The sequence below is a fragment of the Phocoena sinus genome, chromosome 17 (genome assembly GCF_008692025.1).
Source record: "Phocoena sinus isolate mPhoSin1 chromosome 17, mPhoSin1.pri, whole genome shotgun sequence".
Lineage (NCBI taxonomy): Eukaryota > Metazoa > Chordata > Mammalia > Artiodactyla > Phocoenidae > Phocoena > Phocoena sinus.
The window spans coordinates 9,097,434-9,116,268 of NC_045779.1; the positions used below are offsets into that span (position 1 = coordinate 9,097,434).

Consider the following 18,835-nt stretch of genomic DNA (forward strand, 5'->3'; position numbering starts at 1 on the left):
CTGTTATTTGGCAGAGCATAGAAGAAGCTAATAAATTATTTCAATATTTGTCTTAATTTAACAATAGCTAATAAGTTATTTCAACATTTATCTTAATTTAACAATAGAAAGCAATAATTTAATTAGTATGCCTGTTTAAGAAGTTACGAATTCATAGATTTTTGCAGTACAATAAAATGAATGAGCAAACCATTGTATTTGATCTACTCATTGTGTTGCCATGGTAAGTTCCATTCTGAGTCATCCAAGCCGTCCTATATGTCAGTTTTCCAGACCTCAGTGTCTTTGTCTGACTAAGAAAGTGACCGGATGAATAGAGCCCTAAGACCTCTCTTTTGATGAGTCTTGATCTAAGGCTACCTTAATTCAGTCTGACTAATACTCTTGAGGAAGGCATTTCCTAATACATAATACATTAATAAAACCAATTAATCAATAAGGCTGGCATGTTTAGAGTTTTTTGGTTGTGATTGGAAGGTATTTTCCCATTATGGAAATATGTTGCTTATTTGCTCACTCTTAATCCTACTTATTAATAAGTAGGATTTACTTATTAATCCTACCATAATTAGAACTTGTGTGCTTTTAAAAAATTATTTTACATAATCACATTATATTCTATCATTATAGTAGGGACATACACTCCACTCAATAAAATAGTCCAGCAGTTGAAAGGTTGTTAATTTTACTCCATACATCCATTTTCAAACATGATCCTCATTCAGGGATATGGAAGTGAAGGGTTGTGACTAACATTCCTAAACCTTTGATGATTTATTATTGTAACTAAAAGATAGCTAGCTAGCTAGCTAGCTAGATAGCCCCCAGAAAATTTGCATAATTGTGTCCCTTGGAAAAGCTGGTAGTCAGAAAACAAATCAAATCAGAGCTTGGATTTAACTTGCAACTGCAAGCCAGCAAAGCACTGTAAAAATAAATCTACTTTTATTGGCATCTACTTAAAGCAGTAGAAACTATTGGATTTTTAATTTCTAGAGATCTTAGGGGACCACATAAGGAGCATTCTTTTCTGAGCGTGCCCTGTTTCTTCCCAGAAGACACACTTATTGACATTTTTATTATCGATTTATTTAGTATGCATGCCTTTCATCTCCACATTTTTCTTCTCTTTCTTCCCCCCCCCCCCCCACCCTTTCTTTCCAGTATACAGTATGGACTGCCCTCTGGGTCACCTGGAATGTTTTCATTATCTGCTTCTATTTGGAAGTAGGTGGGCTCTCTAAGGTAAGTCCATCATGCTTTTAAAGTACACTTTTAAAAAGAATAAATAATCTAAGTAACATTACAAATGGAATACTAATATATATATGTATACAGTAATCTAAGCAACCTTACAAATGGGATACTAATCAAAAAAGAGTTTGGATACCATTAGAAAGAATAACCTTGGGAACATGTTAATACAATGAAACTCTGAAACAATGGCCTTATGATTTAGTTTGCTAAGCTGTCGTGGAACTCAGCTATCAGTGTATCCTCATGTCCAGTTTAAAAAGGCCTAATGTCCCAGTGACCACAGCCCCATATGTTAAGTGAAAAATGGCTTTGAACATTCTTGTGTTTGAAATGGGAAAAGGGATTGACTAAGATGTAAACGTAACAAATATGAATAGCAAATTGCTATCTTTGCTTGAATATTAATTCCGGAAAAATAAAGTTTGTCAGAGAAGGAAATCCTCATTATAGTAAATGGAGCATACGTTTACTGACAGCTACATACGTCAGTGCAGTGATTCCTATTGTGAAATCCTGATCAGAAAAGAATTGTCTTGATGCAACATGATAGAAATATTATTTCTGTCTGTCTAGAACTCATGTCAGCAAAGCACATAATTTTCATTATGACTCTTGCAGAATCATCTTTTGATTACCATCCAAATGGAAGAGCATCTTGGGTTAAGTTTCTAGTTAAGTTTCTAGTTATGTTTCTTAAGCATTTTTCTTATAAACCAGCACAGTTCCCACTTGAAATCGTAGAGAAGAAACCTAACAGTATAATTACAAAAAGAATAAGAAAGCTGTAATCTATCTTTTAGACTTCTTGTTATCAACTATATTTGTGCAAACATTCTATTGTTGTATGATAGTCTCAAATTTTCTTTAAGTAGCATTTGTGGTTTAGATCTCAGAAAATTTGCCTTGACCAACACAGAGGCTTTTAGAATTGTTAGGCTCCACTGAAGTCCATACGCTAACAAAGAATTTTTGATTTAGCCAAGCAGCAAATATCTCTGAAGCGTTTTCTCCAGAACCTCCAGAGGTGGTTACTCTTTGTTCTACACTCTAATAACTTTATAATTAGAACTTGTCATCATTTTCTCACATTGGCAAATGTATTCAGGAACCAGAAATGACATTTCTGAGTTACATACAAATGCACCAACATCTACCTTTACCTCTACCTAATTTCTAAGACAGAAGAAAGTACTTAAATCAGTGCCCAGTTATCATCTGTAACATGCAGATTATAAAGTAATTTTAAAATGCAATTTTATGAATAAAATAATTATGGATAATAAGTTAAGCATAGCATTTTTCAACCCATAGCATTTTCTAACTCGTGATTTGATTGGTCATTTTAAGTCATACTTTTATTTCACTGCGTGGAAATCATCTTTTATCTCTTTCTCTTTTAATTGATTTGGAATAAATTAGACCAGAGGAAATTTGTTCCATGGAATTACATCACAGTGTGTTGAAAGAGGACTGAATTTCAAATCATAAGTCTTGGATTCAAATCTTGTCTTTAGTGCTTATAAACTGTGGACGCTTAGGCAAAGTACTGAACCCCGAAAGTCTCTGTGAAATATAAAAACAGGACCAGCTTCACCAATAAATATAGTAATCAATCAGGGTTTGTTTGGTGTTTCGCATCGTTACCAAATACGGTAACTCAGGTAAGCTGCAAAATAATCCTGTGATGTGATTTTTTTTTTAATTTTTAAAAACTATAATAATGGTAGCATTGATTTTTTTCCCCAAAGGCTGATTTCCTTCCATGGCTCAAGGTAACCTTTGTGAACTGTTTCTTGTAACTGCTTTTCTAATATCAATGTGCATGTCAAGGATTTTTTTTTTCCTCGTTTCTTTGGGTTCAAGGTTAAAAAAAAATGGGTATAGTGGTCCCAGTTACTCATTTTATTACCCGTTCAAATGCCATTAAGCAGTCAACCAACTATTCTAGATCATAAATAGGATAGATGACTCCAAAAGGAGCATCCTAAAGAGATGCTGTTGGCCTCTATTTACTGTTTCAAAGGCTGGTAACCTCTCGCTGGCTAGCCACAGGGAAGCCTCAATCCCAGCCTGTAGGGAATCTATTCTGAAAACTAGAGCAGAGTTAAGGACCCTTGATAAACCCAAGCACCTCTGCCATTTTTTCCAGGTTGTACCCCATTTCATAAGATATTCCTCGTCCGCGTGTGCTAGTTTATATACTAACTTTCTAGAGCCCTCTATCTCCTGCTAGTTCATGAAGGCATTTCTTGGAATTACCCACTTGGATAGATTAATAGAAGCCTCCCTCTACTTTGATTTTTGCCCAAAAGGTCCATTCTAAAACGGTGAATCTTTCTCAAAAGGCCGGATTCAGATTAATTTCCACAACATCTCTATGGATTCGGGTGTTATTCCAATGACAGGCACTACTGAGCCATTCTCGTTAACTAATAGTGTACTCGCCTGGCCGTGAGCAATCATACGTCTGGCCTATTATGGGGACTCTTGATCACACCCTTCAGATTTTTCCCTTTGCTGTTATCTGCCCATCAGCTTGGCATCATACTTTTGTCACTGTGGTCTTGAAGGTCCTGATTCTCCCCAGACCTTCCAGAACTTGAAGGAAATGGGAATGTGTGCATGTATGGTGAGGTTGAGGATGACTGTGGGTAGGTGACCAAAAGTGCCTGCACTTTCATAATCTACTGGAGCCTCAGTTTCCTTTTCTGCAAAGTGAGGAAGACCACAGCACTAGTTTTATCGGATTGTTGAAAGAATTAAGATGATTCATACAAAGAACTTAGAAAGGATCTTGGCATATTGTGAGGTTTCAGTAAAAAGTGGTTTTTATAATTGCCAATCAACATCATTATCTTTATTGAGAAATTAACAGACATCAGGATCCTCATTCTGCAAACCTGTGGGACATATATTTATTACTATGCAAGAGCTGTAAAAGGGAAGAAAAATGTGGGACTGAGTGACTTGTTTAAAAAGTATGTAACAGTCCCTTGTGATAGGACCTCAGATCTGCATATTAACTTCACAGCTGTAACACGATTAATTAAACTCTTTCCTTCAACATGGAAATAGCGTTTTTGAAATGCTTCTGCAGCTAGATTCTCCTGCTGTCCCTCCCGCCCCCCTTGGAAGGACTTTATGCATCTTTGGAGCCGCTAAGACTGTTTTTCATGCTGTACTTTAAGATCACCAAGGGAAGTTATTGCTGCTTCTTTGGAAGTCCCAAGACTTGAAATCATTTTTTTCTTCCTAGGAAGCCATTCAAAATGTAAATATGAAAACCCAACTCATTTGCTACATTTAAAGCTACTGAAAGACAAGTTATGTTGAGAACTCAAGTTGTACTTGTTTCTAATCGCCCCAAAATTAAGCTGATGACTTATGGCATCTTTTTGATTACTCCAAATTGTAGAAACTTTACGCTAATATTTCTTCTAATTGACTTTTCCTGAGAGATGGATGGAACTTACACATTACTGATCCTAGAGAATTTTCAGTGTGTCACATTTTCCTAGAATTCTGACTGTGTATAACTGTGTATGAGTGTAATTTAGACATAACAAATGAATGTATAGGAATTCTCTGTAGACTTATATTAATCATGAGCTTTGATCAGGGGTTTTCTAAAACTTAGGCAGGAAGCCTGGGGGGGAAATGGACTAGCCCTTCCTGATTTCTCCTCTGTACTGGCGTCCACGTTGCCTTTGCACAAAAGGAAAACTACCTATATTTGTTTCTCTATATCGTGTCTTAATGACTGCACTTTTTTCATAGTACCTGATTTGTGGGTATTTTGATTCTTAAAGAAATTTAATTGATACAGCCACTATGGAGAACAGTATGGAGGTTCCTTAAAAAACTAAAAATAGAACTACCATACGACCCAGCAATCCCACTCCTGGGCATATACCCTGAGAAAACCATAATTCAAAAAGACACATGCACCCCAGTGTTCACTGCAGCACTATTTACAATAGCCAGGGCATGGAAGCAACCTAAGTGCCCATCGCCAGATGAATGGATAAAGAAGATGTGGTACATATATACAATGGAATATTACTCAGCCATAAAAGAAACAAAATTGAGTTATTTGTAGCGAGGTGGATGGACCTAGGCTCTGTCATACAGAGTGAAGTAAGTCAGAAAGAGAAAAACAAATACTGTATGCTAACACATATATATGGAATCTAAAAAAAAAAATAAAAGGTTCTGATGAACCTAGGGGCAGGACAGGAATAAAGTTGCAGACGTAGAGAAAGGACTTGAGGACATGGGGAGGGGGAAGGGTAAGCTGGGATGAAGTGAGAGAGTCACATGGACATATACACACTACCAAATGTAAAATAGATAGCTAGTGGGAAGCAGCTGCATAGCACAGGGAGGTCAGCTCAATGCTTTGTGACCACCTAGAGGGGTGGGATAGGGAGGGTGGGAGGGAGACGCAAGAGGGAGGGGATATGGAGATATATGTATACTGATTCACTTTGTTGTGTAGCAGAAAGTAACAACATTGTAAAGCAACTATACTCCAATAAAGATGTGAAAAAAAAAAAAAGAAATTTAAGCCATTTCCCCAAATGGCAATAATAGCACTTTCTTATCCTCTTTTGACTTAAATCATCACCATTCACTCGCAAGGGTTCTCTCCTCTTGTGAGACTCTTCAGTTGAATATTTCACCTGAGCAGTCTGGCAGGGTCAATGAGATCATTCTTCTTTTTCAAGGCTCACTCTTATTATCTAGCCTGAGTTTTTCCTCTGTACTTACTAGGAAAAATCTCTTTCTTGATCACGATTCATTTTCCTTCAAGGTTGGATTCTTCCACTAACTTTGGCTTTGGGCAGGCACTTTCAAGTAGGAAACGTTTAGGCAATTCAGAGTTCCGTGTAGAAGTTATTGCATAGGAAACAGAACTCCCAATCCCCTTCAGCTGCTTACAATCCATCCATTATTCGTCATAAACATTCTAAATATTTTTATGTTTCAAAGAATTCTTCTTCTGTGGGCAGTTTCAAACTAAATAAGTGATACATAGTGTATTTCTTTCTTTACGTAAATACAACTTGCTGAATCTAGCAATGAGTATTACATTTGCATTTATCCTTTCCTTTTGATGATTTTTTCCTCAGACGTTTTTCAGAAAGAACCTTGAAATATGATGTTTATGGAGGGCTGAAGCTAGGATACAAAATGTCTGTATTTGAGAATAATGTATCAGCAAATGATAGAGGAGTAGCATCCAATAAACCCAGCAAAACTATGCCTACTTTCGAAACTACAAGAATGACATCCTTTTTACTGTATCATGAGTAATAGCATATCTGTATCAATGAGAATCTTTGGAAAAATGCTTAAACTTTCAGTTCACTGGAATAACAAAATATTTTATGTTCTGAACTAATATATTAGTATATATTTATCCTGCTATCCTGAAAGAATGTTTTTTGTCTGTAATATTGACTGGGGGAATGGGAGATTGGAGGTGATGGTGGACACTTATCCAGTTATTAAAGATTTATAAAGGAAGAACCATCACAATCTGCTTCTGGGCATTGAAGCGAAATGAGACCCAAAAGCTTGCAAATGTTTATTGTTTCCTACACAGTTCTTTACCTAAATGATGCAATTATGTTCTTTTATTCAAAAAAAAAAAAGTAGCAAAGCTGTGTAAATATAGTTATGCATTCCTTATTCCTTAAACTATACTTTTCCTATACTTAAACTATACTTTTTCCCTTGGCCTTGGTCTAAGGGAACATAACTTCTGAAAATAGCATCTTCAGTGTTCTTTGTATGGTAAGATAATTGTTTTTCCCATAGCTTCTTTTCCACAGTAAAGAAAATTATAAGCACATTTAAACTCAGTATTATATTTTCATAGATTTCATCAAATACAAACATTTTGAAAACCTTTGCTAAAAAAATCCAATTTGCTGCTACGTTATAGTCCAATGACATACAGAAACCACAATGAACTAAGTAATTGCTGCGGCCGGGATGGTGTTTGGAGTTTTTAATCACAAGTTTGTGTGATAATCTTATGTCCTTCTGTAGAGGTTCAAATAGTTTTTTCAAAAGAGCAGATGGATGTATTATTCGATCAACAGTAACTCTATTTATTGCTGCAGAATGAGAGTCATTGAACAAAGCCAATGCAAATGTAATTGAATAAATAAAAAAAAATATATATATATATAATTGAATAACTGGGTTATTGTCTCAACTCAGTGGATTATATTCATGAAATGGTTTTATTTCTTTGAATAAGCTGTCTCCGAACTATTTCATCTCCAACCCTATTCCCATTCATTATTACACTGGGTAACAGATCCTGTGCACAAGTTTGGTCATTAAAAATTAGTCTCCTGGGCTTCCCTGGTGGCGCAGTGGTTGAGAGTCCGCCCGCCGATGCAGGGGACACGGGTTCGTGCCCCGGTCCGGGAAGATCCCACATGCCGCGGAGCGGCTGGGCCCGTGAGCCATGGCTGCTGAGCCTGCGCGTCCGGAGCCTGTGCTCCACAATGGGAGAGGCCACGGCAGTGAGAGGCCCGCGTACCACAAAAAAAAAAAAAAAAAAAAAAAAATTAGTCTCCTGTCTGATTCAAACCTGTTCTCCTCTCACCAAAGCTGACCATGCTTACAGCCTTTACATACCTTTCTCTCCTCCCTTCTCTTGATTCCACTCCTCAGGGAGAAAAGACAGGATGTAGTCAACTTCTATAACCAACCTTGAGCTGATGGTGGAGTTTGCAGAGATCCTTGACCTCATGCCAGCCTTAGTCTTTTCCAGCCACTCGTAACAGCTGCTGCTGATGTGACAATCTCCAAATTGGCTAATTCTTCCACAAAGTTTAATAAAACAATATTTTTAATAAATCTGTAATTATTCCAATAGATGTAAGTTTGTTAAGCCACTGTTTATGTAACATTAAGCCATTCTGCATGGAAGTTGGCTGCTAAATTTCCATGCAGGCATTATTTTTTTTTAATTTTGGAATATGCAGAGAAACCACACTTTACAGCTTGTATCCAAATGCTTTGCTGTGTTTTTAAGGCAATTTAAAGATGCTACTGCAGAATTTTTGATGCAGTCAGTTGAACATAAGATCATTTTAGAACAATATGTAGTACGAATAGAACATGAGTAAATGCCGTTAAGATTTTTGATTTTTTTGTGATGTTAATTAGTTTGTTCTGAAGACACAATCTCTTTGTCGTGAAACGTCAATTAAGAATACAATCCCGGGGGTGGGGGGGGGGGGGTGGGGGGGGAGCTTCCGTGGTGGTGCAGTGGTTGAGAGTCCGCCTGCCGATGCAGGGGACACGGGTTCGTGCCCCGGTCCGGGAAGATCCCACATGCCGCGGAGCAGCTGGGCCCGTGAGCCATGGCCGCTGAGCCTGCGCGTCCGGAGCCTGTGCTCCGCAACGGGAGAGGCCACAACAGTGAGAGGCCCGCGTACCGCAAAAACAACAACAAAAAAAAAAAAAAAAAAAAAAAAAAAAAAAAAGAATACAATCCCGGTGAAGAATTTCAGGTGACATTTGCAACGGTTCATAAAATTATAGAGACAGATAAACACATTTAGTTGCATTTATTTACTTTTTAAACCAGAATAACAGCATATACCACTGTGAAATAAAATAGCACCACATAGTCACATTATAACGGATGAAGATTGAGCTGGAGGGTCCTGCAGGAACAGAGGGGCCTAGGATAACAGTTACTCAACAACTACTCTCAGAGAGAGGCAAACGCAAGTCATCTGAATGCTTCGCATCAAATTTTCCTATGTAGTCTGTGAGAGTGGCAGGAGGGAAGTCACAGATAACAATAATCATATCTCAGAAGTTCTCTTTGCCCTGAGAAAGTTTCTCTTAGAGCCACTGGGTGGCTGTGATGGCATGAGGAATTATGGGCCTGAGGCTTCAGACTGATCTGGGTTAGAGCCTTGAACACAGATGGCCCTAAAAGTATCTGCATCCAGTCTGTGCTGTGGCTGGTTCCAGCAGCTGCTGGAACCCCAGCGCTGGACCGCTGGCTGCCCCAGCACGAGAGTTCTGGATCCCTGGCTCAGAAAGGGTAAGCTGGAGAATTCAGGGGGAACTGAAGGATGATGAAATCAGTCAGAGTCGCCGGGAATGATGTGAAAACGGAAAATGATCGGCCAGAAGTTTAGTGTCAAGGATGAGAAGCGGGAATGGAGATGTGTTTTGCTTTCTCTTGACGCAGGGAGGTGCTGATGGAATGACAACTTAGGAGTCCTTGTAAGGAGATGCCATTTGGTGTGAAGCTCCTTACAAGTCATGTCTGCCCACCAGCTGGGCTGACTGGCGTGGCTGCCAAGCATGGACCTGCCCAGGTTAGAGAGGCCGGAAACAGGAGCCATTCCAGCCCCCCATGTCCTGTTTGAGGGCCGACAGAGAGGAAATCGGAGGAAAAGTGCCTGGAGCAAAGACTGCCCAGAAGATGAGGCAGAACAGGCTGGTCCCAGCACAGACCACCGAACAGAAGCACAGGGTAACGTAATTAAAGGGGAGAGGGACACAGGAAGTATCTGAGTGTCCAGGACTTGGGGGGAGCCCTCCGCCACCCCTTGGAAGCCCTCAGCGTTGATCCCTCTTTGGCTGTTTTCTGACTTGGGAACAACAGGAGAAGTACAGCAACAATATCCAGTTGTATTTATTAGAATTGTCAGTGTGCTTGCCTGTTAAAATCAGCACATCGAAGCATCCAGCGCTCTAGACTCCTTAAAAATTTGGCTTTTTCCTGGGAACTCTCAGCCTAGTTCAGAAACTAGATGGAATATTTCACAGTCAGATAAGAAATGAAGCTGAGAAAACAAATGAAGACATTAAAAAAGTAATTCTACTTTATTCTTGCAGAAGCTGGTATGGTTCAAGGTCTCTGAGAACTTATTTATGGAATCCGAATATCGGTAGTTCTTAATTACCTAAAAGCATGGGAACTTTAAAAACATATATTTCTAAGATTAAAGTTAGACGGGGAGGGATGAAATTGAGCTAACTTAAAAGAAAAGGAAGACTATCCATTTGCTAAATTAATTTACAAATGGGAGATATAACTTTCTATGAAAATCATATCACTTTCCTAATTTTGTAGGTGTTCAACTACATCCATCTAATCACTCTTTCTTTAAACAAATGATGGCAGAAATTTCTAGCTATTTTCCATTATCTATTCCCCCTCCTTCTGGTCAAGAGTCAGGGAAAATCTACCTGTTTGAGGCGCAAGTGCTAAAACACTATTTCCTTTGCCTTTATATTAACAGGTGTGATCATCTAAGTTCTGGCCATTAAGATATAAGCAGAAGAATTGTGAAGGCTTCTGAAAAGGCTACTTAAAAGCTAATTCAGTTTAGAAGCAGGCCCAAACTTAGTGACTTGTAGAATACAAATCTTACATTTAAAAGAATACAAATCTTACCCTTCTTCTATAGATCAGAAATCAGACATGAGTCCCAATGGTCTAAAATCAAGGTGTGAGACAGCCACTATGGAAAAGTGTATGGAGGGTCCTCAAAAAATTAAAAATAGAACTACCATATAATCTAGCAATTCTACTTCTGGGTATTTACCCAAAGGAAATGAAATGACTTTCTTGAAAAGATATCTGCACCCCCATGTTCATTGCAGCATTGTTTGCAATAGCCGAGACATGGAAACAACCTGTGTCCATCATCAGATTAACGGTTAAGGAAAAAGTGGTATTTTATAGGAATATCACTCAGCCACGAAGAAAAAGGAAATCCTGCCGTTTGAGGGGACGTGGATGGTCCTTGAGGGCATTATGCTAAGTGAAATAAAGAGAAAGACTAATACTGAGTAATACCACTTACATGTGGAATCTAAAGAAACAAACTCACAGATAGAGAGAACACATTAGTGGATTCCAGAGGCAGGGCGTGAGGGGTTGGAAACATGGATGAAGGTGGTCAGGAGGTACAAACTTCCAATTAAAAGATGAATAAGTCCTGGGGATGTAATGTACATCATGGTGACTATAGTTAATATTATATTGTATATTTGGAAGTTGCTAGGAGAATAGATCTTAAAATATCTAGTCACAAAAAACTTTGTAACTCTGTGAAGGGATGGATGGTAATGAAACTTACCGTGGTAATCACTTTGCAATATATACATATACAATAGTGTGTGTCAATTATAGCTCAATATAACTGGGAAAAGTTAAAATAAATTAAAATAAAATCAAGGTGTCAGCAGGGCCGTGTTCCTTTCTGGAGGCTCTGGGGGAGAATCTGTTTTCTTTCATTTGCCAGCTTCTAGAGGCTGCCCACATTCCTCCCTGTCTTCAAAGCCAGAGATGGCAGCCCAAACCTTCTTATGCTGCCGTCTCTCTGATTTTCTGCAACCAGGAAACATTCTCCACTTTTAAGGACTCCGGTGATTAGATTGGACCCACCTGCATAACAGACTTCTCTCAGCATATCAAGGTCCTTCACTTTAATCACCTCTATAAAGTCCCTTTGCCATGCAGGGTACCGTATTCACAGGTTCTGAGGGTTAGGACATGAACATCTTTGGGGACCGCTATTCTGCTATCACAGCGGTGCCAACCATTTGGGACTATGAAGTAACCTTAAGGATGTCGAGGTTGAGATCTCAACCATGTCCACCAGGAGGATGTCATCCATGAGAATAATTGAGTAAAACGAAAAAAGGATCCTGGGACCCTAACGCTGTGGAGCTTTTGTATCGGCCCTGTGTTGCCCACGCAGATTTCTTTCATATGGGGTGGCGGGGCACTCTTGGTGGGGGGCTTGAAATATGCAGCTGAAAATAATACCTGACCGATCATATATAATTCTATAGATCATTTTACCTAGCATTTACTTGGTTCAAAGCAATGTGCCAGGTAGTAGGGCTACATCCAGTTCCTGCCTCATAAAATGTTCTATGTCATAGGAAAGACACACATTAAATAGGTAAAAACAAGAAAATGTAACCAGTGTTATGATGATGAAGGAAAAAGGCCTCTGATACCATAGAACAGAGAACATAGCATCACCGGGATCAGGGAGGGTTTCCTAAGGAAGACAGGAAGACACACTCAGTAAAGAACAGCATTACAAATACCATGCTGACCTTTAACACACAAGTGCTGTTATTGACCTACCATCCACCAGAAAAGTGCTTTCAGTTGCTACTTTTTTTTTAATTCCCTAAAATGAATTTTCATCAATCCACCCACCTCCATCCCGTATTTTTTCTCCAGACTCTCTTCCTGGCCAGCGTATATTGGAGAGAGAACTCCATGGGGTTACATGCATCAGAGCCAAGGTCACTACCCTTGGGAGGTGGTCACATAAGGACATGCTCTAAACAAGGGAGCTTTCGAGGTACAGATCATGACTACCAGTGGCCTGGAAATATGTTTAGGAACAGTTGGGAGAAAATGCCAGAATGCTGGAGGTCCTTTTGAGATGGTCTGGAGTTAATTTCCCTGAGCATAAATAGACAAATGTGCTCCTCAAATATACGAGTGTTTCACTGCATAACTGCACTATTTAGCTTAGGGCCAGTAACTGATTCAAAAAGTATTTCAAGGAAGGGCAAACATGCTTCCCGCAAAATCCTCTGTGTGCTACTGAAAGAAAAATGGCCTTGAGTTAAGAAGCCCTTTCAGAACAAGCACTCTATCCCCACACTTATTTTAGCAACAAAGATTCAATTTGGTTGAGCTGTCTGGAGAGTTGATTTGACCCTGTTTCCAGAACAATGTGCGATGGTTTGAAGGCGTCATTTCTACATGGACCATCTATGTTTTAGCTTATACGTATAATTTGTCGTTTTGTGCTTGTCCTTAGTTCTAGAATTAATCGAGAAAACACTTCCTCTGTGTATTTGAAGTATCGGGGTGCATTAAGACTATTTTAAGTATTAGTGTGAGAAGATGCTCTGTTCTGCTTCTGGGCACCAGAGAACAGCAGAGGCACTGATTGTGTAGTGAGCTGTGCTCACCCTTAAGTGAGATCCTGAGACAAAGAGTGTAATTATTATTTCCTACATACAATTAACCTTATGTGCCGAGAACATGGTATGAATTTTACTTTAGTATAAAAGGCAGACAGGCTACTGGTCCCTGAAATCAATGACAGTCAGAAGAGCCTAGACATTGGGTGATCTGATGAATAATTTAAGACTGATTTGTTAACTGTGCAGAAGTGAAGTTAGCCGTGCAGGGAGACACATTGTCAATTGCCAGCAATTTACTACGTTTTTGAAAACCGCAAGCAGCAATTTACAGAAAAGATTAGGCCAGTTAACTGTATATGTGTGACATTTTTTTGATTTAAGATGTCAATCTGGAAAGCTGTTCACTGACAACTGGAGTTTGGAATGAGGTTATAACGTTTATGAAGAACTGCTTTTACCTGAGAATGTCTATATTTCTGCTCTGGGGGACCCCTCAATGCACACCTCCTGCTGGGATTAAATGTGCATATGCAAATGAGCGCTGTCAGAGAGGGTGATGCACCTGCTCTGGGACCATCAAACACCTTTGCATCAGCCAGTGCCCTAATGCACTTGTCCCTGAGAAAGCATGGTGATGGGCTTTATTTCTCGGAGAAGAAATCATTGTCTATATTATTTCTTTAGTCCTGTGCCTTCTGGGGGGTATAATCACTTTCATCCTGTACCAGAAGTTTACTTTGCTATTCATAAGAAGCTGATTAAAGGAAAATCCCATTTTTATTAGTGTAATTTCTTTCCACTTCTTTTCCCTATTGCAATTAAGTCAGTAACAATAATTTCTTCATATTTGAATTTGTAAAAAAGTAAAATGAAGGAAACATTAGCCCCTGGAGGAATTTGATACCGTAAGGTATCCTGAAGGATAACTTCTATAGAAAGGATATGCATCATATACAGCATCTCATAATTTAAATACAACAAAGGATAACCTATGATTGATCATTTTTGGAGCACTACCAAAAAATGGACTTTTGATATACTTCAAAATTTATACTCAATGTTTACATTAATCAACTTCTCCAAAGATTCCTAGCAAGCTTAAACATTGCAAATCAGGGTTGTAATTGTAATTCCTCTTCTGAAATCACAGGCGTCAATAGTAACTATATTTTTAAATGAGTTTAGTTTTCCAATGAGAACCAAGTCAATGTGTATCGTTGTTAGCAACAAAATCAATCTGAAAACTAAGACAAATACCTTCTCTCCTCTGCTTTCCACCCTTTCTCTGTTGCCCATCTGGCTAGGTCTATAAACGCTTACAAATTGATGGCAGCTTTTGTGTTTCCTTTAATCATTTGTTCCCACATGTTTTTCCCAAAAGGAGAAAACAAGAAGACCACTTGATAAATTATTTTTTTATCTTCTATATCTAATATTAAAAGCAAAATATAGGATGTTAGATATTTACCATAAAAGCCAAGAATCAAACTGTTTAATAGCTAGAGATTAGTATTAGATCACAACTCTGGCTTTACCCGGAGGATGTTTTTTTTTTTTTTTAATCAGTAAAATTAAAGTCCACATGAGGGGCTTCCCTGGTGGCGCAGTGGTTGAGAGTCCGCCTGCCGGTGCAGGGGACATGGGTTCATGCCCCGGTCCGGGAAGATCCCACATGCCGCGGAGCGGCTGAGCCCGTGAGCCATGGCCGCTGAGCCTGCGCGTCCGGAGCCTGTGCTCCTCAACGGGAGAGGCCACAACAGTGAGAGGCCAAAAAAAAAAAAAAAGTCCACATGAGTGGACAACTTTTAAGACATTACACTGAAGACTGACAGAGCTCTTCAGTGGCTCAGCAGACTTAACTGTCTTGACATCTAAGGCAGTAGAAAAACACTCTTGGCAAACACATAAGTTTTTAATTACTTACACAATCTTGACTTTGGGTGACTCTAACCTATTAAATCATACAGTTTCATTGTTCATTCTTTGTCTATAGTGTTTTGTTTTTTGTTTTTTTTTTTTTTTTGCGGTACGCAGGCCTCTCACTGTTGTGGCCACTCCCGTTGCAGAGCACAGGCTCCAGACACGCAGGCTCAGTGGCCATGGTTCACGGGCCCAGCCGCTCCGCGGCATGTGGGATCTTCCCGGACCGGGGCACGAACCCGTGTCCCCTGCATCGGCAGGCGGACTCTCAACCACTGCGCCACCAGGGAAGCCCTGTCTATAGTATTTTTAATGTAAAATATATGTATACTTTCAGAAGGGGAAAAAATGTTGGCTTATTTAGAGCTAGCTTTGTAGACAATAAAATCAATGTTTTATCTGTTTGACTAAAGATTAGACTGGGGTATAATAATGGTGGCAGCTAACAGAATGCCTTGCATGTAGGAGGCTTTCACCATTGTTGAAAACATCAGGAAATGAATTTCCAAGTTCTAAATCATGATTGGTTTACCCACTAAGGCCCCTTGATGCTTGGATCAGAGTATAATGATTTTTGACTTGATCTATTTCTTTACCTTTAGAAACTCCCTACTTTATTTTTCACTAAATCATCAAAAGCCTCATGTAATTTATTATGAGTACCAAACAGAGAGGTGGTGTATTACGTTGCATTTATATTGTGTTTTCCTTCAAGTAACTCAAGGGGCTTTACAAAACATGACAGCAGTCATCAAAACACTTTGTCAGGCGTGTAAGGCAAGAAATAATGCTGGTATAAATGCACCAGAGGCATAATGCTTACTGGAAAATGTTCATTTTCTACATATTTTTCAAGAGATGATCTGTTTTAGAAATTTTCTTTAAAAGAAGTTCCAACTTTCTTAAAAATTTTCTTTTCTCAGCTTTGGAATCAGACATTTTAATGCAACAAATTCGTTGAGCATCTTATCTGTGCCAGGTATTATTGTAGGTGCTGAGAATATAACTGGGGGATGAAAAGAACCTGCTCTTGCGGAGCTTTTATTGTGGTGAAAGAGACATAATATATAAACAAATAAATACATGACATGATATCATCTGTTAAGTGCTATCAAGAGGAAAAAAGGCAGGATAAGGGGATAGAGGGTGACTTCATGGGAAGATGGAGTTAAGAGGCCCAAGTGGAAGACTGGAGCAAGTCATCCAAAGATATGGGAGGAGGCCAGGTCCCCAGGATGGAAGGATGCTCAGTGTGTACAACAAATAGCAGGGATGCTGTGTTGTGTCCCTAACTGGCTGTGAGTATGGAGAGCTGAGTAGGGGCAAGATCCTGTAGGAACCTCGTAGGCCATGGTAGGAATTTGGATTTGGCCTCAATGTAATGGGAACCCAATAGAAGTTTGAGTGTAGAATGACAGGATCAAAAATTGGTGTGACTGTCATATAGGAAACAAGAGTAGAAGCAAGAGGACCCATAGAGAGATGATCCTGGTGGTCCAGGTAAGAAATAAAGGTAGCTTGGACTAGGGTGGGGGCAGTGACAGAGGGGAGAGTAATCAGAACTGACTTACAGTTGGAAATCAGGACGGACTGGCAGAATTTGCTAAAGGGTCAGAGGTGGTGTGTGGGAGAGCTTTAAATTCTGTCTCTGCCACGTGTGATATTGTCTGGGAGCTGTAGTTTTCTCACCTGTAAGAGAACAACAATACACAAATCCCTAGGTAGCCACAAGGAATTGGTTCCAGGACCCCCGCAGATACACAAATCCACAGATGCTCAAGTCGCTTATATAAACGGCATAGTATTTGCATATAACATAGACACATCCTCCTGTGTGCTTTAAACCAGCTCTAGATTATGTATAATACCTAATACAATGTAAATGCTGTGTAAATAGTTGTAAATACAATGTAAATGCTAAGTAAATAGTTGTCAAGCAAATTCAAGTTTGCTTTTTGGAACTTTCTGGAATTTTTTTCTTCGAATATTTTCCATCCGCAGTTATTTGAATCAGCAAGTGCCAAACCCTTGAATACAGAGGGCAGACTGTAATTGCATCTGAGTGTAATGAGGCGACGGAGGTCTCCTGTGACAGGGAGCACGCTTTCCATGCTTTGAAATGTCTGCTCCCTCCCCTTTCCCTACTAGCCCCTTCCTTTCTTACTTTCAGTTCTCTTTAACTTCACGCTCCTTACTTTTCTTCCCCTTTTGTTTCCTGTTTCTCCTTCGTTGTACTATGTATTGTCCTTGCCCTCTGAATGGCTTATTTAAGGATGCCGGGATTTTACCAGCTGGGCTCCTTTGAAAATGAAGGGGTCTTTTCAAGGAAGGGGTCCTGAGCCTAACTTTCTTAGTTTCCTGGTAAATCCACTCTGCATTTTTAGACTCTAATCAAAATCCTTGACTCAATAGTTGGTGTATATATATAGTTGAAACCTCCATGGAAAGAGAAAAAAAGCAAGATGTGAAGTATATTTGCTTCTTTCAAACATAGACAGCCTTTAGCATTGAGAGCAAAAGTGGAAAGGGTTTTGAAACTGAAAGGTGGTTAGAAAGTATTTTGTGCTACCAACTTGTATATGTTTACCATGAAATTCTTCTGATCTCAACGAAGATCAGTTATATTTAAATCCACATTTTGATTTTTTTGAGAAATTCTCACAGTGATTCAGTTCTGACACTAATCAATTCAACACCGACTGGGTGTCCCAACTATTCGATCCAGTTCTGAAACTAACAACCCAGCTACCTCAGACCCCACAGGTTAAGGGCTAGGTCCCACAAAGACTGACCCATTTCACCCACCAGCTGCAGTAGGATACCCAGCTACTCAAACTCCTGCCCAGGCAACTACCAATTCAGGGGTTCCTACAACCCCCCACTAGAACTCATGAAGGCACTATGAGTACTGGTTTATTGTAAAGGATACGACTGGGGAACAGCTGATTGGAAGAGAAGAAGAGAGCAAGGGATGGGAGTTGGGGCTTCTGCACCCTCTCCAGGTGTGCCGTCCTCCCAGCATCTCGATGTGTTCGTCTGTTCACCAACCCAGAAGCTACTGGAACCACGTTGTTCAAGAGTTTTTTGTTTGTTTGTTTTTTGCGGTACGTGGGCCTCTCACTGCTGTGACCTCTCCCGTTGTGGAGCACAGGCTTCGGACGCGTAGGCTCAGCGGCCATGGCTCACGGGCCCAGCCGCTCTGCGGCATGTGGGATCTTCCCGGACCGGGACGCGAACCCGTGTCCCCTGCATCGACAGGCGGACTCTCAACCACTGTGCCACCAGGGAAGCCCCGAGGAGGGTGTATCTTAAAGCTACTCCTCCATCCAGCTGTGTCTGAAAACTGGTGCAATTGTGGCCACCTCCCTGGCAGAGGACGGTTACTTACAGTGACTTGTCTTTTTAAATTTTTTCCCACTTATTTATTCAGCATTGCTTTTCCATTCGTTAGAAGAATGATAGTCAATAAAATAGATATTCTACACGTTTTTCTACAGTGATGCTGTTGAGTTAATAAACATTCCGATTTGGTGCTCATGTTGTTTGTTAGACCTCAGCCTCCAACTTGGAGAAAGCCTGTACTGATTTAAGCAGGAAACTGTACCCAGTGAAGATGCTGCTGCGGTGGACAGACGTTGCAGTGCCATCGGGTAGTTGCAAGTATTTATTTACCTTAGCCGAGTTCAACTTGGCAGTTCCC

The 18,835-nt window shown here is 39.8% G+C and overlaps 1 protein-coding gene across 1 annotated transcript in view; it reads left to right on the forward strand.

Annotated features, from left to right (window-relative positions):
• The window catches only part of NKAIN3 (sodium/potassium transporting ATPase interacting 3), a 518,578-nt gene that overhangs the window by 253,767 nt on the left and 245,976 nt on the right, over positions 1 to 18,835 (forward strand). The window contains 1 exon segment of the mRNA XM_032609360.1: positions 1,165 to 1,245. Within this exon segment, the coding sequence (XP_032465251.1) occupies positions 1,165 to 1,245 (81 nt within the window).